The sequence below is a fragment of the Perca flavescens genome, chromosome 23 (genome assembly GCF_004354835.1).
Source record: "Perca flavescens isolate YP-PL-M2 chromosome 23, PFLA_1.0, whole genome shotgun sequence".
Classification (NCBI taxonomy): domain Eukaryota; kingdom Metazoa; phylum Chordata; class Actinopteri; order Perciformes; family Percidae; genus Perca; species Perca flavescens.
The window spans coordinates 13,460,670-13,483,691 of NC_041353.1; the positions used below are offsets into that span (position 1 = coordinate 13,460,670).

Here is a 23,022-nt window from a genome sequence, read left to right on the forward strand (position 1 = left end):
CAGGAGGAGGAGATTGGCCGACTCCATGGAATACAGGATAACATCAAATACCCTACCATTAGATAACGGCAGAACACAGTGTAAATAACTAAATATCTGTATTTAATACTGTGCATAGCTTATATCATCAAATGTCTAAGTCTGGAAATACAGCCGTTAAGCTCTCGCGCAATCGTTACACTTAATGTCCTCGTCATCAGTCCAACTTTAATACTGTTTGTGACAAAACCTGCATAAATAAAAGTGTGTTTGCTTATTAAACTTTCATCTTCAAATTGTATTGGCGTAAAGAACAACTGCCAGGATCATTAACATACTGATCAGCATTCATGAAGTACTTTGCATTGACGATTTATGGTTAAAAATGGGCGTGTACAGGGCGGGATAAGAGGTTGATTCACTTACACACACACACACACACACTTGTGGGTAATTGTGATTTATAAAGGGAACATTGTTTACAGATGCGCGTTTGCACGGTTTTATAAATCTGATTTATTTTTTTGGGCTTTTGGGCATACATACATGTTTAGTAAGGATCCTACCCACAGTTTAATAAATGAGACTCCTGAACACTCAGATGTTACACGTGTGGAATAATGTGTACCTCGTGTTTTAGGAGACCATTAGATAATTGGCTTAGTTACTGTAGGTTAAAGACTTCTGAACAAAATGTGCCAACAATATATACCAAAATGAAGGAGTGCCCTATATAGTATATAGTATGAGACGTGTGTGGCTTAGAAATAGTGATCCTTTGTAACATGAGAATGTGAATGAATGGGTCTTTGGCCGGTAAATATATTTTCTTTACCCAACCCATAAACATCTTTGATACAATTTCTGTGTATTATTTAAGAATTGCAACCAAGAAATGTAATGGGCATGTTATTTTACAGCTGACAAATAACACTACCCCTGTGGAAAAACTGTATAATGCGGACATTGTTTGAAAATACATCTTTGGCCTTTATTGTCTGTGGGTCTGATGCAGCTGATGAAATTAATGATAGTATTTTGATCTATAATTTGCAGGTGCTATACTTAAGTTTGTACGTAGATGAGATGCTGGATCTTCAGCCAGTCCAAGCACAGACTTTGCACAATATTATTAATTTGTAAAAGACATGTATGTCCCTATATGGTTGCCTTGTGCATCACATCTTTTTAGTTATGTTATATCCTTTCTACATGAAGACATTTTACACATTAAATATGGTGAGATTCAGCACTTTCCAATGTTGTTGCGTTTTAATTTGACTCAATGTCTATTTCAAAACAACAACAACATACAACACAATAAAAGGAAGACTACAGACAAATTATAAGATATGGAAATGCAGGGCCAGGGATCTAACTAGCAACGTTCCGATTGGTAGGCGACCGCTCTAGCCTCTACCACCTGAGCCATAGCCGCTATTCCTAGTGAAGTGGCAACAGGTTACAATGTAGAGAGACCCCAAAAGGTCTATGGACGCACATAATGTGGTATGTAACCACCAGAGCCGTCTTTCTCTATCACTATGGTAACCACTAAAAGAAAGCACAAGTTTTCAATTTGATGTGGTTTCTGCAGTTTCTGTGCTAATTAAAATTATGTGGAGATGCATTGGTAAATATAGCGCCGTGGAGACCTGGCATTGTATGGTCCATGTTGTAGAATAAAGCATCAGTGTTGAAGCTCCGTTCAGTTGTCTGTGGACTCTTTGAGCTCATCGACTATCTCTGAGCTCCGGCTAACTGCTAACGTTAGCTATCGCTAGCTCTCTCCACCTACACCACCATGACTCCACTTCAGTCCAGTTGGTGGCGTATGCACCTCCAGTTGGTTTGCCAAGAAGAAGACGAAGAAGAAGACAACAACAAAAAAAACAACATGGATGCTAGTTTTGAAGAGCAATTGTGCGAAGAGGTCCGTCGTTACCCACATTTATATGATAGGTCTGTTAAGGAGTGCAACGACAGCCAAATGACGTTAAACTCCTGGCAACAAATCGCTCAAACTCTTGGGAAAAGTGAAACAGCCTGCCGTCAAAAGTGGAAAAGTGTGCGAGACAGATATGTAAGGGCCAAGAAAAAGCTGGAAGGCGGGAGCAGCAAAACCGGCCGGATTGCCTACATTATCTCCATGTTAGACTGGCTCTCTGGCTTCATCAAGCATCGTTCCACGGAGGAGACGCGGTCGCGGACCCTTAACTGTAGTATGGCTGTCACCGCGTGCACGAAACCCGCACAAGTACGCAGCTGTCCGTGGAACGCGGAAAGTATGTCCACTCAAATTCAAAAAAAAAAAAAACATATGCAACTGTTTGGATTATAATTTAATCAATATCAAGTTAAAAAAAAAACTTCTGGTTCCATGTTGTGACTTAACAATTAACCGATTATGTGAGAAAATAACAGTAAAACTAATTTGATTACAACACAATGTAGGTCCTAGTTTAATCTGAAAACGTTACTACTTTTAAAAGACATTTCAACTAAAAATGGATGCAGTCACAATCATTTGAGCTCTGCTGTTCTTTTTTCCTCTTTAAACATCTCATAACATTTTCAATGCAAATAAAATGCATTTAGCATATTCATCATTTATAGTTGGTCAAATCAGATTACCCTTACAAAAACACCACTGGCACAAACTACAGGTGTACTGTGAGTTCTACAACCTGCAGGATGCTTTTTCTTTTGTGTCATTTTTTGTTGCCGTCTTGTTAATCAAAGGCCACATGGAGGACTTTGTAACGCAAGAAGATTACTGAAAATAATTTTTGATGTATATAAAATAAATAAAAACTTTATTATCCATAAAGCATCATTAAAGGTGTGATAGAATGATGGGGTATTTTACACTGTTCCTTAAAGTGATGGTTCGGAGTAATTTCACCCTAGGGCCCTTGGCCATGGCACCATGACCTCGAGCCAAACACCGCCCCCAGAAGCTTTTTTCACCTGGGTCGAACATTGGGAGAGTTAGCGTAGAGTAGCGTTATCAGCTGAATAGCTTAGTGCAGGGGCTAATGGACCCACATTTGTATCTCGTAAGTTACCCCCCTAATCATGCCCGAAATGATACCAAACTTCTACACTAGTACAAATAGGTTATGCACTCATAAAACGATGGATTGGAAAGTTTGCAAGTACACCAGAAGTTTGTGAACACTTGCCTGCTCTCTTCTGCTAGCTGCTGCTACCTGCAGTTAGACGAGTGCTTAGGGCCGTCTACAAATTACAACACCGAAAAGAGATACAACAAAAATATTTATTAATTTAATCAGTAAATAAGGTAATGTCTCCAAACTTACCTCAATTATTACTTGTCTCCTGCTAGTTAGACTACAGCACTTACTTAAAAAAAAAAAAAAAAAGTCGGACAAAATTTGCAATTAGCCATCCATTTATGTAAAGCGGCCCATATTTGAGCTTTACATAGTTGATTTCTCGCATAAAAAAGTTTCTGAAGTGAATTTGGTAATGGAATAGCAGAGATCTGCGCGACCTAGATTCAGAAGACTACCTGATCTCAGGTCAGTTGTGTGGCCTATGTAAATGTTGGGGCGTGGCCGTTCTCTTAATACACCCATGGGCGTGACAAAGGTACAGGTCTTGAGATGCTTACATAAGCAACCAGCTTTGTTGAGATTCGCCCGTTTTCAGCGGCAGTTTCAAAATATGAGATTTTCATAGTAAAGGGGTGTCAATGGGATTTTGAGCTTCTATGTATGTCCTATTTACCCACCGAACTGTCGTTATTCAACTATGACAGGGTAAAATCGGTTTTGCATTCTATCACCCCTTTAAATAATCACCATTAACTAAACTGGCAACCTGAGGAGTAGTTTATATTGATAAACAGTAGAACATATTTGGCATTTAGAATTCAAATCAAATTTGACTTACAAAAACATGCTGGCAGAATTAATGGAAAGTTTCATAATTTTAAAATTGCCATATGTAATTAAGTAAACATTAACTATTTGACTAAAATCTAATTGCACATTTTTTTTTTCAAATGTAGTCTGAGCTAATTATATTTACATATTTTTTAATCTGATTATGTAATTGTGATGACATGTATTCCGTTACTACCCAACCCTGTCTACAACATGTATCCTATTTACTATAGTTTCTGAAATGGATGTCCCTATTCTAGAGCAGGGTGTGGTTCAATGTGTCAGAAGATGTAATACAACTCATAATATTATTGTGCATATAGTCCAGGATTTGAGACTGGTTAATAACCGCTGTTTATCTGTTTCTCTGCATGCATCTACTGTTAGATCCTCATCTCCCTCTGTCATCCGTGCGCCTCCTGGTTCCTCCTCTGAGGTTGATGTCAGCCTGTATGTGGCAGGTGGCCCAGGAGCGGAATGTAGACCAGTATGACAAACTGGCCGAATTCATCACGTTGGTGACAGAGATGGTCCCAGAGCTTCTGAACTACAAACAGAAGACTCAGCTGATCCTGGGACTGAGAGCTCGGGTTAGTGAATGGAGGTATTATTCAGACTATTTGTGGGCATCTTTCACTGTTCTTTTGTCTTGTATTATCAAGCAGTCAAAATGGAGTCAAGAAATGACATACATTTTATTTCTATGGGTGGCCTTCTCAAGGCCTAAGTAAATACATCCATTGTCTAGTTGTCAAAGTATAATTTTGAAAGTTAAGCATGATGTTTTGATTTTGTGTTTTTCAGCTCATCCTTGAGTTATTAAAGACAATGGATGAGGTTGACTGTAAAGCTATCCAGGATCATCTTAACAGTTTCCAACAGACGACAACAAACCTCATGCAGGAAGAGGTGGGTAATGCTGATGACAGGATATTTTACATGAAGACACAATGTCTCAGTAGCTTTAGATGTCAAACAGATCTTTCTGCCAGAGGACAGACAATAGTCTTTAGGTTTTGCTACTTACCCTGAAATAGTTATTTTTACCATCAGATGCAGACATTTATAAGCTGTTAATAAGTAGAAGAGACATTTAAATGTAAAACTGATAATGAATGCATGTAAATAAACCTGGGCTTTATGACAGGACCCAGATGGAGAGGTGGAGACTTCAAAGTCAGCATTTGTGGACCTGGTTCAAACATTGCTTGAAGACCAATCTGAAAAAGAGAAATTTTTCAAGGTGAGTTTCACCCTAACATTTGTTTTAAGTTTTTCAATTGTTAAAGCCATTAATATATGCTTCCACCTCATGAGTTTATCTTCTGTATATTTCATACATGATTTTTATATTTTTTTCCTGTCTAAGGAGGTCTTCCCAGTACAGTATGGAGCTTGTTTTGATACAGCGCTGCAGATTCTGGGGTGGGAGTTCTTCCACCGACTGGAAGAGTTCCTCCCAGTTCCACGTTTTTCACAGGTAGGCAGCAGGGTGAAGAGAAAGTGACCTTCCATCCACTGGTTCCCTAAATGCTGGCTGGTGATTTATGGCTAACGGGCTTTTCACTTTTAAAAGTCTGAACCAAGGTTCATGTTTTTGTTACATGTATACATTTGATCCAGGTAGTTTTGGTTTCACATTGCAATTATGCAAGCACACTAAAGACCTTTCACGTGAGGTTCCTACATCCTGTCATCATGACCTACTTGGGCTGCTTCTCCATATACATTACATATCTAGTGTCCGGCACTGCCTCTCTTGCTCAACCACATACTATGTACACACTAGCACTGAGCTATTCCTTATAGGACCTTCCCTTCTCTCATAATATGAAGATAGCTTGCCAGAACTTCCTGAAATTGATCAAAAAGTCTGAACCATCCAAAAAAATGCTTTTACACTAGAAACGAGCAGGACTTTGGTTGTTTGATCTGGACCGATACCACTTCTTTTTGTCGGAACTAGGTATGGCTGTTTGGTCTGGACGGTAGTAGTGGGTGGTGTTTTCACAACTGTAATTTTGGTTTGTATCAAACTGAAAAGTCAGAATACACACCCTAAGTCTGCCATTGTGTAGTAATGGCTTGTAGAGTAAAAATGTTTCAGAATCACAGAAGTGCAGGGGCCAAAATAGCTTTTTCTTAGCGTCACTTTAGAATTCTTACACAGTCACATAACAGATTATAAATGTCAATCCATATAGCAAAGGATGATCTTGGAAGAAGGAGCAGCAGTTTGTGTTTAAAATCCACTTCTTTTTCAGGTGTGCTCCATGTTTGACATTTCTTCCCTTGACGAGGAGTTTGGGCAGTTTCTCTCTGACCCTGAGGATCTGAAGAGGATTTTGCTGCACCAACAGGAGCGACAAAAGTTGACTAAAAGTACTACTCTAACTCTTAGTATTCTATTCCTCTGAATTACAGTCATGGTGCACTGAAAACCACTTTTTCACTGTTTCATTAGAATGGGATTTTGCCAATCCCCACTCATCATTTTATACCCAACTATTAATCTGTTGCAATTAACTAAGAATATGACATGACAGTGAGTTTAATTGGTTATCTGTATAACTATTTTTCTGTGAACGCTATAGTTGCCCCCACGAGGAATTCTAAGTAATGACAACACTGTCGCATTCACATGATGCAAGCCTTCGGTGAATTAATTTAGGTAAGAAATCCGAGATCGCGTCGTGTTTCTTTTCATTACGGTTGCCCGTTCAGAAGTCAGAGATAATGTAAGTTTGTACTCTTTCTATTTAGCTATTGTTGCAGCAGATGAAGCTATTCCTGAGTTGTTTGAGGCTGCAGTGAGTACTGGATGTTAACCGTTTGACCCTGTGATGTGAAGCTGTATTTTGCTAGCTTGCTAACTTTCCTGTACATCAAACGTTACTAGCTAGTGTGCGATACGTTTTTTGGGGCTTTTATCGTTACTGTGCTGGAGAGGATGTTCATTTTACTTGCGCAGTGTGATAATTGTACATTTTATTTCAGTATTTCTTAATATTTGTAATTTTAAATATAATATATTTAATATTTGTTAATTCCTTTGGCTACAGCCTTAGGCTATACATTTGAAATAATATAAACAATATGATATTCAAACTTTTGACTGCTTTCTTTAATATCTAAATAACACAATACTTGTACTTTTACTTTCAGTACTTGAGTAGTACATTTTAAAATAAACTACTTGCAATACTTAAGTACAAAAAAATGTTGAATACTTTAGTACTTCTACTTAAGTGTGGTGCTTAAAGAGCAGTCTACTTAAGTCACTTTTTTGATAGAGCACTTGTAATTTTACTCAAGTATGGGTCTCTAGTACTTTATACACGTCTGCACAATAGGCACCCCAGATATTATAAAAATGTCAGTTATGTAGAACTATCTTACCTATTGTTCTTCACCTTAGGATTGCCCAGCCCCTCCCTTCAGGAAAGACCTAATGAGGCAAACCTGCATCCACTCTCCCCGATTCAGCTGGTCAGCAGCTGAGCTACCCCCCATGAACCCATAAAACCTGTCGAACAGGCCTATGTCAAATAATAAAGTAACATACACTAAAACAATAACCTACAACATTAGTGATATTAAGAATTAAGCAGACACAAAACGGTATTAATTTTGGGATCAGTGCCTAGTGAAAAGGGAGAAAGGCAGCCTTTTCACACCGTCAAATCAAGGAGGACACGGAGGATTAAAAAAACATGGACTTTTCAGAAGAGGTAATAATCTTGTAATTTGTATGGCCTGTTAGTCTCCAAAGCTGAACGCTGCGGTTACCCTTTCTCAGCGGTGACTCGAGCTGCTGCGCGCAAATGTCACCGGACTTTGTACCATTTTTACCATTTTGTAAACATAGCCATTCTGAGAAATACAAACAACATTTTGTGGAGCGGATTACTTAATCAATTTTGTAAACTGAGGCTTAATTAGCTTTGTATCAACTCATTTGGCAATGACTTTTATTCGGCGGCCGGACATTCATTAATATAATATCCGTTAAATAATTACTGAGTGAAAATGTGGTACCAGTGCATCTATGCTACGGAAGAAAAGAAAATATTTAGTTTTTTTGTTAATCTTGGGTTACTTGGTACTTTATACAATTTCCAGTGTTTTGTATTTAAGTTGCTGTCATCTCCATTTACTCTGGTTCTGTTAGTGCTGCATTCCTGCCTGACAAACAGCACCACTCTGGTGCCTTTTAACATGAATGTTATCTGTTTCTCAGGTGAATTCACCTTCATGTCAGACACCATCCTCTCCACGCTCGCCTCTAAACAGACTTCAGCGACATCTGAAGATCAGGATCAAATAATGGATCAGGGAGAGGGCAAACAAGGCACTGGGAAATCACAGGGAAGAAATCAAGAGAAGTCAGTAGAGACGACAGTGAAGCAAGAAAACAGCTGGAGAGCAGAAGATATTTGTGAGGATGATGAAGAGACTGACAACAGTTCCACTGAACCAAACTGTGGGCTGCCTGAGTACGGGCTGTCACCCCTCACTTCCTCTCCACGTTCAGAAGAAGCTGCTGAGCCAGGTGATGGTGGTGAGCATCTCTTTCATTGTATCCGATATGATTATACTGGTGTATTTTATTGAATCATTATGACAAGAGCAACATAACTCAACTAAAGGTTGTGAAGATCACCTGCAAGTTTTTTCTTTTTTTCCTCCATCATCCTTAGCCAATGACCGATACGGGCTGCCAATTTTCTTGAGCAAATACTGCTTTTGCCCCCTCAATTTACATTATAAAAATGTATACCCTGCCACACTGGATTTGTTTTCGGAATCTGCTCTGCCATTTCTTTAAAAATAATAAACAGAAACACAGATCAGTGTCACTTCTGCAATCATCTTACATTCATATCACCCAAATTATTTGTGCAATGTGCATCATATGGATGGGTGCACTGCATATGGTTAACTGTGCAAGGGTAAAAGGCTTTCATCAACATCTACAACACAGCCTTGATGATGCATTGCTTGTTGACATATTATAAGACAGATATAATCAGGTCATCACAAAATGTCCTTTGTCAACACATTTAAATAATTTAAGAAAACAAACCTGAAAAGAAGTAAATAAAGCGCTTGATTTGTAATTTAAGACTGCCATGCACTCTGCTAGTGGGGGAGGGGCAGTGCATGGTCTGCACGTGAACTGCAGCGTCTCTAGCAACACAGAGCTGCCTGGGGACGCCTATCTGTAAATGATGCCGGGAAAAAATTATCGGCGAACGCAGCAGCCGCCTATCGCCCGATACACATAAAAACGCAAATATCGGCCGGCCGATAAAATCGGTCTATCACTAATGAGCTTGGTTATTCTGCTCCTCGGCATGTAGATTCTGTTGAGTGAATATATCACTAATTCTCGTTTCCTGTTGGCAGAGACAGCTGTTGAAGCCACCACCCAGACACCCAGATGTTCAGTGGATAAAGTGAAGGAACGTCTGGATCTGAGGAGAAACAAGAAACCATCGGAAGAGAGCAGGATACAGTCCTTGACAGGAGGCAGAGCCGATGTCTCTCTTGCGTTCAGCGAGGACTCCGTAAGAGCCAATGAAAACACACTGGAGTGTGGCAAGACTCTTTCATCTCCTCCCACCTTGAAACAACATCCCCTTGTTCACACTTCTGCACGACATAAGTGCACTCAGTGTAACAAGACATACAAATGGCGACATCATCTGAAAGACCATTTATTCACTCACTCTAGATGGACAGTCCGGTCCTTTGCTTGCAGCCTTTGTGAGAAGAGATTTAGTTCTCAATCTTTACTTAACGTTCATCTGCGTCATCACAGCGGAGAGAGGCCATTTGCCTGCTCGTACTGCGACAAGCGGTTCTTGACAAAGCCAGTTTTGAAGTCCCATGTGCGCATTCACACCGGTGAGCGGCCGTATGCCTGTACTTTTTGTGAAAAGAGATTCACACAGTCGTATCCGCTGGCTGTTCACCTCAGGATGCATAAGAAAGAGAAGCCGTATCTGTGCAGCACATGTGGTATGTCCTTTTGTAGCTCTGGGGCCTTGCTGGTCCACACACGCATGCACACAGGGGAGCGGCCTAGTCAGTGTGACATCTGTGGAAAAGGTTTTTCCACAGCTATCCATTTGACACAACATCGGCGAACTCACACAGGAGAGAGGCCGTATTCTTGCTCACAATGTGACAAATCGTTCCACTGTCAATCAGGACTGAAGAGACACATGAGGACACACACGGGATATAAACCTTACCAGTGTTTAACATGTCACAAGACTTTTTCTCAAAAATCCAACATGAGGATACACCTCAAGGTCCATAAGATCATCTAGCATGTTGTTGTGATTTTTAGTGTTTATTTGTAGTCATAAAGAAAAGCCTGGTTTATTTTACGCCAGGATATGCTGTTTTGATGCATTTTCATGTCCGTAAATCACCAACATGTACAGTGGGGGAAATAAGTATTTGACCCCTTGCTGATTTTGCAGGTTTGCCCACTTACAAAGAATGCAAAAATCTACAATTTTAATCATATGTACATTCTAACAGTGAAAGACAGAATCCCAAAGAAAATTCCAGAAAATCACATCATATGAATTTATTAAAATTGATAACCATCTGATGAGGAAAAACAAGTATTTGACCCCCTGGACAAACAGCAAGTATTCTGGCTCCTACAAGCCAGTTAGTCTTTCTTTAAGACACAGCCCCAATCCGAACCAATTATCTACATCAAATACACCTGCCTCACCTCGTTACCTGTATAAAAGACACCTGTCAACACCCAAACAACCAGCGTCCAACATCACCACCATGGGCAAGACCAAAGAGCTTTCTACGGACATCAGGGACAAGATTATTGATCTGCACAAGGCTGGGATGGGCTACAAGAGAATCGGAAAGCAACTTGGAGAGAAAAGATCAACTGTCGGTGCAGTTATCAGGAAATGGAAGAAGCACCACACCACCGCCAACCTCCCTCGGTCTGGGCCTCCACACAAGATCTTGCCTCGTGGGGTGTCCCTGATCATGTGAACGGTGAGGAATCATCCCAAAACCACAAGGGGGGAACTGATGAATCAACTGAAGGCAGCTGGGACCACAGTTATAAAAGAAACGGTTGGTAACACACTACGCCGTCATGGATTGAAATCCTGCAGCGCACGCAAGGTCCCCCTGCTCAAGAAGAAACATGTACAGGCCCGCATGAAGTTCGCCATTCACCACCTGGACGACTCAGAAGAGGCCTGGAAGAAGGTGATGTGGTCAGATGACACCAAAATAGAACTTTTTGGCCTCAACTCAACTCGTCATGTTTGGAGGGCAAAGAACACCGAGTAAAACCCAAAGAACACCATCCCCACCGTCAAGCATGGTGGTGGCAACATCATGCTTTGGGGGTGCTTTTCAGCCAAGGGGACGGGACAACTCCATCGTATTGAGGGGAGGATGGACGGGCCATGTATCGTGGAATTCTGGACCAACATCTCCTTCCCTCAGTGAGAGAGCTGAAGATGGGTCGAGGATGGGTGTTTCAGCACGACAACGACCCTAAGCACACCGCCAAAGCAACAAAAGAGTGGCTGAAGAAGAAGCACATCAAGGTTCTGGAGTGGCCTAGCCAGTCTCCAGACCTGAATCCGATTGAAAATCTTTGGAGGGAGCTTAAAATTCGAGTTGCCAGGCGACAACCTCGGAACCTGAATGATTTGGAGGCTGTCTGCAGGGAGGAGTGGGCCAACTTCCCTGCCGAAATGTGCACAAACCTTGTCACCAACTATAAAAACCGTTTGACATCTGTGCTGGCCAATAATGGCTTTTCTACAAAATATTAACATGCTGTTTGTCCAGGGGGTCAAATACTTGTTTTTCCTCATCTGATGGTTATCAATTTTAATAAATTCATATGATGTGATTTTCTGGAATTTTCTTTGGGATTCTGTCTTTCACTGTTAGAATGTACATATGATTAAAATTATAGATTTTTGCATTCTTTGTAAGTGGGCAAACCTGCAAAATCAGCAAGGGGTCAAATACTTATTTCCCCCACTGTATGTATTTATGTTAATATGGACAAAATATTACAAATATTACACGTGTGATATAATGTGTACATAATTGGGTATTCACCCCTCCCACTAAGGGGAGGGACCACTCTCTCTCCACTTAAAATGACAAGAATTGTTTAATTTCGTCAGCAGAATTTAAGAGACTTGCTTATATGACAAGGAGCCTTGAAACTTTTCTGCAGTTGAAGGTCCTTGCTATTAAAGACACTTCTTATCCTGTGTTCAGCCAAACATACTTAAACTATCAAAAGTACATGTACTGGTTATTCAAAATGGGCCTTTTCAAAGTGTACTGCAAATAAATGTTAATACAGTATTTGACATAAAATCAAGATCATTCATTTTTAGGAGGAAAATTGTAATTTCTTTGCTTTCCATTCTCTTCAAGTCAGCAAAAGGCCAAACGAGATGTTAACTTTTCATTAGTCTGCAGATAGACACATGTTAACACAGTTATAACTGCAATGCTTAGAAGTGCCACAAGGTGGTGCCTACCTTTGTGATTGTTGTGAAGACGCGCTACAGCAGTGTTCTCTCCTCGGACCATTGCCTGTAAAATGAATATTAACAGTCTGTGCCTTGGACTCAGACTGACACACATCACGAGCTTTTATATATGTCAATGATCACGAGAGACTTCACTTAAGAGTTAGTGCAGGTTATCCTATATGTTCTACTGCGCATGTATGATAGGTAAATATAGCGCCGTGGAGACCTGGCATTGTATGGTCCATGTTGTAGAATAAAGCATCAGTGTTGAAGCTCCGTTCAGTTGTCTGTGGACTCTTTGAGCTCATCGACTATCTCTGAGCTCCGGCTAACTGCTAACGTTAGCTAGCTCTCTCCACCTACACCACCATGACTCCACTTCAGTCCAGTTGGTGGCGTATGCACCTCCAGTTGGTTTGCCAAGAAGAAGACGAAGAAGACGACAACAAAAACAAAAAAAACAACATGGGTGCTAGTTTTGGAGAGAGATTGTGCGAAGAGGTCCGTCGTTACCCACATTTATATGATAGGTCTGTTAAGGAGTACAACGACAGCCAAATGACGTTAAACTCCTGGCAACAAATCGCTCAAACTCTTGGGAAAAGTGAAACAGCCTGCCGTCAAAAGTGGAGAAGTCTGCGAGACAGATATGTAAAGGCCAAGAAAAAGCTGGAAGGCGGGAGCAGCAAAACCGGCCGGATTGCCTACATTATCTCCATGTTAGACTGGCTCTCTGGCTTCATCAAGCATCGTTCCACGAAGGAGACGCGGTCGCGGACCCTTAACTGTAGTATGGCTGTCACCGCGTGCACGAAACCCGCACAAGTACGCAGCTGTCCGTGGAACGCGGAAAGTATGTCCACTCAAATTCAAAGGAAAAAAAAAAAAACCATATGCAACTGTTTGGATTATAATTAAGTAATTTCAGTAATTTATCAAGTGAAACAAAACGTTCTGGTTCCAGCTCCTCGGATGTGTGAGGGTTGTCTACTTCTCTCAGTCTTATAGCATTGTAAATTAAACCGGTTTGGGTTCTGATGATATGTTGTGACTTAACAATTAATCGATTAGGTGAGAAAATAACAGTTGGTCAAATCAGATTACCCTTACAAAAACACCACTGGCACAAACTACAGGTGTACTGTGAGTTCTACAACCTGCAGGATGCTTTTTCTTTTGTGTCATTCTTTTGTTGCCGTTTTGTTAATCAAAGGCCACATGGAGGACTTTGTAACGCAAGAAGATTACTGAAAATAATCATCTTCCATTTTCGATGTATATAGAAATGAATAAAAACACCATTATCCATAAAGTATCATTAAACGACACAAATAACAGTCACCATTAACTAAACTGGCAACCTGAGGAGGAATTTATATTGATAAACAGTAGAACATAGTTGGTATTTAGAATTCAAATCAAATTTGACTTACAAAAACATGCTGGCAGAATTAATGGAAAGTTTCATAATTTTAAAATTGCCATATGTAGTTAAGTAAACATTAACTATTTGACTTCAAATGTGCAATTATGATTTCGTATTTTCTAATCTGATTATGTAATTGTGATGACATGTATTCCGTTACTACCCAACCCTGTCTACAACATATATCCTATTTACTGTAGTTACTGAAATGGATGTCCCTATTCTAGAGCAGGGTGTGGTTCAATGTGTCAGAAGATGTAATACAACTCATAATATTATTGTGCATATAGTCCAGGATTTGAGACTGGTTAATAACTGATGTTTATCTGTTTCTCTGCATGCATCTACTGTTAGATCCTCATCTCCCTCTGTCATCCGTGCGCCTCCTGGTTCCTCCTCTGAGGTTGATGTCAGCCTGTATGTGGCAGGTGGCCCAGGAGCGGAATGTAGACCAGTATGACAAACTGGCCGAATTCATCACGTTGGTGACAGAGATGGTCCCAGAGCTTCTGAACTACAAACAGAAGACTCAGCTGATCCTGGGACTGAGAGCTCGGGTTAGTGAATGGAGGTATTATTCAGACTATTTGTGGGCATCTTTTACTGTTTTTTTTATCTTGTATTATCAAGCAATCAAAGTGGAGTCAACAAAATTAAATTCATTTCATTTCTATGGGTGCCCCTCTCAAGCCCTAAGAAAAGCTCATTTTTAACAAGAAAAATGCATCCATTGTCTAGTTGTCAAAGTATAATTTTGAAAGTTAAGCATGATGTTTTGATTTTGTGTTTTTCAGCTCATCCTTGAGTTATTAAAGACAATGGATGAGGTTGACTGTAAAGCTATCCAGGATCATCTTAACAGTTTCCAACAGACGACAACAAACCTCATGCAGGAAGAGGTGGGTAATGCTGATGACAGGATATTTTACATGAAGACACAATAGGCTTGTTCGAGATGAGCCAGGTCTGCACAGAATAGATCATCAGCGATCGCCGCCCAAAGCATGCCGGTTAGATTTGTGTCCGACTTGATCTGATGTCACGCACACGTGGGCAACGACAACCTCACGAGATCAAGGCGGCCGCAGGTTTGAGACGCAGGCAGCGCAGTTGCTTTTCACCGACTGCAAGACCCAGGCGGACCCAGGGCATGCTGGGAAACGCCTGCCTCTCAGCTGATTGGTTCAGAATAGACTCAACATGATGAAGTTTTATATAAACTTTTTATTGATTTTGATTTGGAGGGATTTTAACTGCAATTTGTCTGATTTAAAGGCTTATTCTGTACAAACCACGTTGTTTGGCTGATGGTTACGTTTAGAAGTCAGAGAGACTAAATCTGTTCAGATTATAGATCATCTACAGTGTGTTGTTAATTCAAATCAGCAACATATTGCATGTAGAGCATTTTGATGGCTACTCTGTCATAATAAAAACAACTGGAGACTGTGTACAAGCTGATATATGGGTCTGATAACATTTTATTAAATCAGAATCGGACCACAGTGTTTCTGTCACTTCCTGTTCAGCCTGAAGGCTGCTGGAAACAGCTGGAAACTGTCCGACTTGACAGCAGACTTTTGTCACCGCCCCGGGCTGCTGCCGCCTGCTCTCATCCACTTTACAGGCGAGGCGCAGTTCATCTCGAACAAGCCTAATGTCTCCGTAGCTTTAAGGTGACTACACACCAAGCCTATAATCGGCTGTCGGACAGTCTGCCGAGGTCAGTGACTCGAGTCTGTTCAGTGTGTTCTGTGCCGTCGTCCATCTGAGGGGCCGTCGGCCTTCAATTTGGCCGATTTTACATGTATAAATCGGAGGGGCGGGCACTGCCGGCAGTTGGAATTAAATGACCCATCTTATTGGTAGAGAGCTAACCAGGAAATGGGGAGCGGAATGAGCATGACTAGAGTCTTCTCAAAATCTGACGAAAATCTTTTAAACTGACCTTTGTCGATCGGAAACGAAGACAGATTCAGCAACTGCATGGCCCATTTCTCGCTTATGTTTATGTTAAATGTTTTCAGAAACACGTTTCGGTTAACTATTTTAGTACAATATGAGATCGGTGAACAAGCCTCCATGACCGTCTGTCTTTGAATTTTTGGAGAACCAGACCCACGTGACGTGTTCATCCAATCAGCTGCCGTTTTGCATTTTTGATCAACAATACAGATTAGCGCCGCCTGCTGTTACGGAGACGTATTACACTTCGTCGCTTTGGTGAGTGTTCCGAGGCACTTTGACCAATTTGGGGAGACTGATCAGCCCAACTGCTTTTTCTGCCGAAGGTCTGCCGTCTACTCAGTGTGTCTGGGCCTTTAGATGTCAAACAGATAGTCTTTAGGTTTTGCTACTTACTCTGAAATATTTATTTTTACCATCAGATACAGAAATGTATAAGCTGTTAATAAGTAGGAGAGACATTTAAATGTAAAACTGATAATGAATGCATGTAAATAAACTTTACCTGGGCTTTATGACAGGACCCAGATGGAGAGGTGGAGACTTCAAAGTCAGCATTTGTGGACCTGGTTCAAACATTGCTTGAAGACCAATCTGAAAAAGAGAAATTTTTCAAGGTGAGTTTCACCCTAACATTTGTTTTAAGTTTTTCAATTGTTAAAGCCATTAATATATGCCTCCACCTCATGAGTTTATCTTCTGTATATTTCATACATGATTTTTATATTTCTTTCCTGTCTAAGGAGGTCTTCCCAGTACAGTATGGAGCTTGTTTTGATACAGCGCTGCAGATTCTGGTGTGGGAGTTCTTCCACCGACTGGAAGAGTTCCTCCCAGTTCCACGTTTTTCACAGGTAGGCAGCAGGGTGAAGATAAAGTGACCTTCCATCCACTGGTTCCCTAAATGCTGGCTGGTGATTTATGTCGGTGTAATTAGCCATTGTTAAAGGTCCCATGTCATGAACATTTCACTTTATGAGGTTTTTTAACATTAATATGAGTTCCCCCAGCCTGCCTATGGTCCCCCAGTGGCTAGAAATGGTGATAGGTGTAAACCGAGCCCTGGGTATCCTGCTCTGCCTTTGATAAAATGAAAGCTCAGATGGGCCCATCTGGAATCTTGCTCCTTATGAGGTCACAAGGAGCAAGTTTACCTCCCCTTTCTCTGCTTTGTCCGCCCAGAGACTTTGGCCCACCCATGAGAGAGAGAGAGAGAGAGAGAGAGAGAGAGAGAGAGAGAGAGAGAGAGAGAGAGAGAGAGAGAGAGAGAGAGAGAGAGAGAGAGAGAGAGAGAGAGAGAGAGAGATCATGGCTTTCAAACGAGCAAAGTGGCAGTTGGTCAAGGCCCCTCCTCCCCTCTCTCTCCTCCTCAATAGCTACAGACACAGAAATGGCACATACTAAGGAAAGCTCATTGTGGGACTGGCTCTATTGGCTGTAATTCTGCACCAAGGCTGAATTTTGGGAAAGAGACTTCAGATACAGTATTAGGGGACCACTAAGGTCTATATAAAAGCATCGTAAGAGCAGCATGTCATGGGACCTTTTAAATAATGTTTGATCCCCATAGCAAAGGATGATCTTGGAAGAAGGAGAAGCAGTTTGTGTTTAAAATCCACTTATTCTTCTTTTCCAGGTATGCTCCATGTTTGACATTTCTTCCCTTGATGAGGAGTTCTGGCAGTTTCTCTCTGACCCTGAGGATCTGAAGAGGATTTTGCAGCACCAACAGGAGCGACAAAAGTTGACTAAAAGTATGAATCTGTTAGGGCTGTGTATTGGCAAGAATCTTCAGATACGATACGTATCACGATACATGGGTCACGATTCAATATATTTCAATACTGTGCGCAAGGCGATATATTTTTTTAAAGTATAATTTTAGAAAAACATTTAAAAAGACATGATGTGCATAACAGTCAAAGAAGTTTACTTTAGGTAAACAATTCAGTACACAGAAAATCAAACTGCCAGTTTGGGATTGTGGTTCATAGATTCTTAGTGAGCAAACGTTAGCTTCTAGCAAAAAGTCAGGCACTGCTAGGCACTGTTAGGCAAGGACACTAGTGGTGCGTCTCAGCATAGGCATCTAGCAGTAGGGGATTTAAACACAACATAAACGTGAACCACTGTCTCAAAATCGATATTGCCTTTTTGAAAATCAATACAGTATTGCAAAATAAAATATCACGATATTCAAGTGTATCGATTTTTTCTTACACCCCTAGAATCTGTTAACTCTTAGTATTCTATTTCTAGAATATAAAATGACTGAGTTTAATAGGTAATCTGGATTTCCAAGTTTCTGTTTAATAAAGTAAATGAGTAAAAATGTATTTGTGCATCCATACTGTATGGATTTCTGTTATGTCCATTTACTCTGGTTCTGTTAGTGCTGCATTCCTGCCTGACAAACAGAACCACTCTGGTGCCTTTTAACATGAATGTTATTGGTTTCTCAGGTGAATTCACCTTCATGTCAGACACCATCCTCTCCACGCTCGCCTCTAAACAGACTTCACCGACATCTGAAGATCGGGATCAAATAATGGATCAGGGAGAGGGCAAACAAGGCACTGGGAAATCAGTACAGACGACAGTGAAGCAAGAAAACAGCTGGAGAGCAGAAGATATTTGTGAGGATGATGAAGAGACTGACAACAGTTCCATTGAACCAAACTGTGGGTACGGGCTGTCACCCCTCACTTCCTCTCCACGTTCAGAAGAAGCTGCTGAGCCAGGTGATGATGGTGAGAATCTCTTTCATCATATCTGATTTTCTGATAATGTGAAAAAATATAACAATATGTCAGCAGCAGGCCTTACTGAGGCATGCGCTTGGCTGTGAAGTCGTATTGGGACAAAATCTTAACTCTGCATGTAGATTCTGTTGAGTGAATATATCACTAATTCTATGGTTTCCTGTTGGCAGAAACAGCTGTTGAAGCCACCTTTCAGCCATCAGAAGAGAGCAGGATCCAGTCCTCGACAGGAGGCAGAGCCGATGTCTCTCTTCCATTCAGCGAGGACTCCGTAAGAGCCAATGAAAACACACTGGAGTGTGGACAAACCTTTGCGTCTCGTTCCACCTTGAAACAACATCCCCTTGTTCACACTTCTGCACGACCATTCAAGTGCACTCAGTGCGACAAGACCTATAAAAGCCGTAAAGACCTGAGCTTTCATCTTCGTATTCACTCTAACCCTAAAGCCCATCCCTGTAGCCTTTGTGAGAAGAAATATAGTTATAAGACTGGGCTTAAAGCTCATCTTCGTCGTCACAGCGGAGAGAGGCCATTTGGCTGCTCATACTGCGGCAAGAAGTTCTTTAGTAATACAGATTTGAAGTCCCATGTGCGCATTCACACCGGTGAGCGGCCGTATGCCTGTAACTTTTGTGACAAGAGTTTCACACAGCCGTATATGCTCACTGTGCACATCAGGATTCATAAGAAAGAGAAGCCGTACCTGTGCAGCACATGTGGTATGTCTTTTCGTAGCTCTGGGGCCTTACGGGTGCACACACGCAAGCACACAGGGGAGCGGCCTAGTCAGTGTGACATCTGTGGAAAAGGTTTTGCCACAGCCATACAGTTGACACAACATCGGCGATTCCACACAGGAGAGAGGCCATATTCTTGCTCACAATGTGACAAATCGTTCCACCAGAGTACAGGACTGAAGAGACACATGAGGACACACACGGGAGATAAACCTTACCAGTGTTTAACATGTCACAAGACGTTTTCTGAAAAATCCAACATGAGGATACACCTCAAGGTCCATAAGAACATTTAGCATGCTGTTGCGGCATTTGGAGAATGTATATTTAGTGAAAAAGAAAAGCCTGGTTCATTTCTACGCCAGGGCATGCTGTTTTGGTGCATTTCCATGACAGTAAAACACCAACATGTATGTAAATATGGACCTGAATGTTCCTCAAATGTTGCATGTGTGGAATATGTGTACCTCGTGTTTTAGGAGACCATTAGATAATTAGCTTAGTTACTGTAGGTTAAAGACTTCTGAATAAAATGTGCAGACAATATATACCAAAATGATGTGCCCACACTTGTGAGATAGTATGAGAAGTGTGTGGCTTAGAAATAGTGATCCTTTGTAACATGAGAATGTGAATGAATGGGTCTTTGGGCCAGTAAATATATTTTCTTTACCCAACCCATAAACATCTTTGATAACATTTCTGTGTATTATTTAAGAATTGCAACCAAGAAATGTAATGGGCATGTTATTTTACAGCTGACAAATAATGCTACTCCTGTGGTAAAACTGTATAATGGGTACATTGTTGAAAATACATCTTTGGACTTTGTCATTTATTGACTGGCATCTGTCCTGATACAGTTATATCTGCAATTTTCATTTTTTTGTAGATTTCTTTATAAATGTCTGTGTTTTAAGTTGTGCAAAGAGATAACAAAAAACCCTAACAAATTAAATCTCAACAGAAAGTGTGTGCAATAATAAAATGTAAATCAAATATAAAATAAGGAAATTCATTTAGAGGACTTCATACAACATGGGTGACGTCAAATGAAGAAAAGAATTGAGTATATCGCCTCTAGTTTGGGTGAAGTGACTGCACCTGAGAGGACGTGACTTGTGAATATGAAATTTAACGAGTTACAGTATCAAATTAATGATGTAGTATTGTATTTGTTTTGATGGAAGCCTGAACAATACACTTCTGTAAAACAGGGTAATAAAAATGGGCAACACTAGTCCAGATAAATATGGGTGTTGTGGCGGCACTCCTCATAGGCGTACATTATTTTCGAACAAAACACTGATTATCTAGTCTTACATTCAAGGTGTAGTTACAACTCACTGCAAATGTAAGCAAGAGCAGATTTGAATGGGTCTGATGCAGCTGATGAAATTAATGATAGTATTTTGATCTATAATTTGCAGGTGCTATGCTTTAGTTTGTACGTAGATGAGATGCTGGATCTTCAGCTAGTCAAAGCACAGACTTTGCACAATATTATTAATTTGTAATAAACATGTATGTCCCCATATGGTTGCCTTGTGCATCACATATTTTTAGTTTTGTTATATCCTTTCTACATGTAGACATTTTAAACATTAAAAAAGGTGAGATTCAGCACTTTCCAATGTTTCTGCTTTTTTATTAGACTCGATTTATATTTCAAAAAAAACAACATACAACACAATAAAAGGAAGACTACAGACAGAAATTAACAATGAGAACATGTCACCGACATATGCATCAAACTTTAACCAGGTCAAGCTAAAGACCAAGAAAAGGACCATTAATAGGGTTAGGGTAGGGTATATAGACAAATACTACATTTACTGTATTCTATTTAAATATGTACGTCAGACATGCTTATTTGTACATTGTGTGCCTAAACTAGTACAATAATATAAATGGACTGTATTGCATTGTATTATCGCTTTTCCAGTCTTGACTACTCAAAGTGTTTTTACATAGTACAGGAAACACACACACACACACAAGCCAAGGCTGCCGAGCATTTCGAAATTCAGTGTCTTACCCAAGGACACTTCAATATGGGACTGCAGGGCCAGGGATTGAACTACCAACCTTCTGATTGGTAGGCAACCGCTCTACCACCTGAGCCATAGCCACGATTCAAAGTAAAGTGGCAATACTTACTAGGTCTATGGACGCACATAATGTGGTATGTAACCACTAAAAGAAAGCACAGCTACCATATGGTAAAAGGATTCGGTACAGGATGAGAATTTTGATGTGGTTTATGCAGTTTCTGTGCTCAATTAAAATTTTGAGGAGATGCCTCTTTTGTTTTGAAGGATTTGTTGCGGCGTAGGTAGAAAGGTCAGCTACAATTTATTCAAACAGTGCATGCATTGGTTTAGCAGAGCCAGAGCCGTATAGAGACATCATAATTAAACAGCTTTAGGCAATATAGTATAATATAATAATATGAACTGCATGAGTAGTCTTCCAAAACAAAGTTTTTACAATTACGGACTAACTTTCAACTCTGCTACAGTAGAAACTTGACTATGTTGGCAACTCAGTTAAATCCATAGATATAGTTAAAGCATTAAGACCAGAGATGAGAGCTGTTCAACAGTTTGTCTATTCAAAGGATTTACACTTAAATAGTTGACCCTCAGAGGATTTGATGGCAAAAAGGCATTTGAAAACAATAATCAGTAAACAAAGGTACTTTAATGAATACTAAACAAAGCACTCATTGAACAGAGAAACAGCTGTAACTATAACAAATACCCATAACTTACTCAAATAATGCATCTGGTGCAAAATCAGCTGGAGAAGCACATGGACCAACACGCTGCAGCAAACAAAGGGAATTACTGAACAGGGCCTGATCCAGGCCTCTAATCAGTTCAGGTGTGGCCTGACAGGTTGAGGCTAAGTCCCGCCCTCTAAGACTGGGCAGGAAGGAAGATTTTCTGCAGGTACATATAGGCTAGCTGCAAGAGTTAGCAAATCTAAGCCAACTAATTTACATGCTCCTAAAATTGCCAGATATCAGATACTAATCGGAATAGTTATTAAACTTACAGTATGTGGTGAATAGCTAGTATTTTCACCTTGCTACAGCCTTGCTAGGTGATGTAGCTAGCAGCAACAGGACTTCCCAACCAAACAATGTATACTGATTGTCAGTTAAAGGCTACCTTATAAACGTTATACAGTCAGACTATAGCTAAAGTTAAGATTTGTATGCAAGCGATTGATATGTGAAATTAATTCTGAGTTCAGGCAAACTTGTTGCTAGTTGTTGAAATGTTTTTAATAGATGATCAATGTATTGTTGAATGTCTTGAGAGCACCCAATCCTAGCCACTAGACCATTAGGGAACCAAAAATCAATAATCAAAATTGTCCTCTTTAATCTTTCTAATGGTTTTTCTTTCCAAAGTTCCAAAGGAACACAATCTTCTGTTGGTATGCAGATAACTCTCCAGTTTCCTGTTGGCAGAAAAAGCTGGTGATGCTGCCTTCTAACCACCCAGATGCTCAGAAAGCTCAGTAGCATGAGTGAAGGAACATCTGGATCTGAGGCGAAACAAGGAGCCATTGAATGTTGGGACGTGATCCAGTGCTGATGTCTCTGCCACCTTCAGCATGAAATGTCTTGATCGTTGTACTATATGTGTAATTGTTGTCTAGCTC

General features: G+C 40.5%; 3 protein-coding genes and 1 long non-coding RNA gene across 6 annotated transcripts in view; 2 read left to right on the forward strand and 2 right to left on the reverse strand.

Moving 5' to 3' along the window:
• Positions 1–2,263, reverse strand: part of zgc:113263 (uncharacterized) — a 33,178-nt gene extending 30,915 nt beyond the window's left edge. Inside the window, exon 1 of the mRNA XM_028570495.1 lies at positions 1,635–2,263. The gene's annotated coding sequence lies outside the window, so the exon portion shown is untranslated. The remainder of the gene's footprint in view (positions 1–1,634) is intronic.
• LOC114550047 (zinc finger protein 37-like) lies at positions 1,436–10,381 on the forward strand. Of its 3 annotated transcripts, none has more exons than XM_028570499.1 (8): positions 1,436–2,264; positions 4,278–4,480; positions 4,695–4,799; positions 5,038–5,133; positions 5,260–5,370; positions 6,155–6,272; positions 8,131–8,451; positions 9,306–10,381. In XM_028570499.1, the coding sequence occupies exons 1-8, from the start codon at positions 1,784–1,786 to the stop codon at positions 10,226–10,228; spliced, it is 2,358 nt and encodes a 785-aa protein (XP_028426300.1). In that variant the 5' UTR covers positions 1,436–1,783; the 3' UTR covers positions 10,229–10,381. The 3 variants fall into 3 exon arrangements, with proteins under 3 accessions (XP_028426300.1, XP_028426301.1, XP_028426298.1); XM_028570500.1 differs by having other exon boundaries at positions 8,152–8,451; positions 9,300–10,381; XM_028570497.1 differs by having other exon boundaries at positions 1,437–2,264; positions 9,300–10,380.
• Positions 3,763–22,195, reverse strand: LOC114550050 (uncharacterized). The gene is made up of 5 exons (XR_003691645.1): positions 22,122–22,195; positions 16,351–16,439; positions 12,461–12,515; positions 8,141–8,244; positions 3,763–5,110 (listed from the first exon to the last, which is right to left on the reverse strand). It is a non-coding gene; the product is annotated as an uncharacterized LOC114550050 (long non-coding RNA).
• LOC114550048 (zinc finger protein 572-like) lies at positions 11,953–20,882 on the forward strand. The gene is made up of 8 exons (XM_028570501.1): positions 11,953–13,307; positions 14,235–14,437; positions 14,675–14,779; positions 16,367–16,462; positions 16,589–16,699; positions 17,482–17,599; positions 18,308–18,595; positions 18,778–20,882. The coding sequence occupies exons 1-8, from the start codon at positions 12,824–12,826 to the stop codon at positions 19,641–19,643; spliced, it is 2,271 nt and encodes a 756-aa protein (XP_028426302.1). The 5' UTR covers positions 11,953–12,823; the 3' UTR covers positions 19,644–20,882.
• Positions 22,196–23,022: the final 827 nt, after the last annotated feature.

Bases quoted from the DNA above. Each gene is read 5' to 3' on its own strand.
- LOC114550047 (XM_028570497.1), top strand. From the start codon at position 1,784: ATGACTCCACTTCAGTCCAGTTGGTGGCGTATGCACCTCCAGTTGGTT. The intron at 2,265-4,277 runs GTATGTCCACTC...ATCTACTGTTAG, and splicing joins CTGTCCGTGGAACGCGGAAA to ATCCTCATCTCCCTCTGTCA. The intron at 5,371-6,154 runs GTAGGCAGCAGG...CTTCTTTTTCAG, and splicing joins CAGTTCCACGTTTTTCACAG to GTGTGCTCCATGTTTGACAT.
- LOC114550048 (XM_028570501.1), top strand. From the start codon at position 12,824: ATGACTCCACTTCAGTCCAGTTGGTGGCGTATGCACCTCCAGTTGGTT. The intron at 14,780-16,366 runs GTGGGTAATGCT...GCTTTATGACAG, and splicing joins CAAACCTCATGCAGGAAGAG to GACCCAGATGGAGAGGTGGA. The intron at 18,596-18,777 runs GTGAGAATCTCT...TCCTGTTGGCAG, and splicing joins TGCTGAGCCAGGTGATGATG to AAACAGCTGTTGAAGCCACC.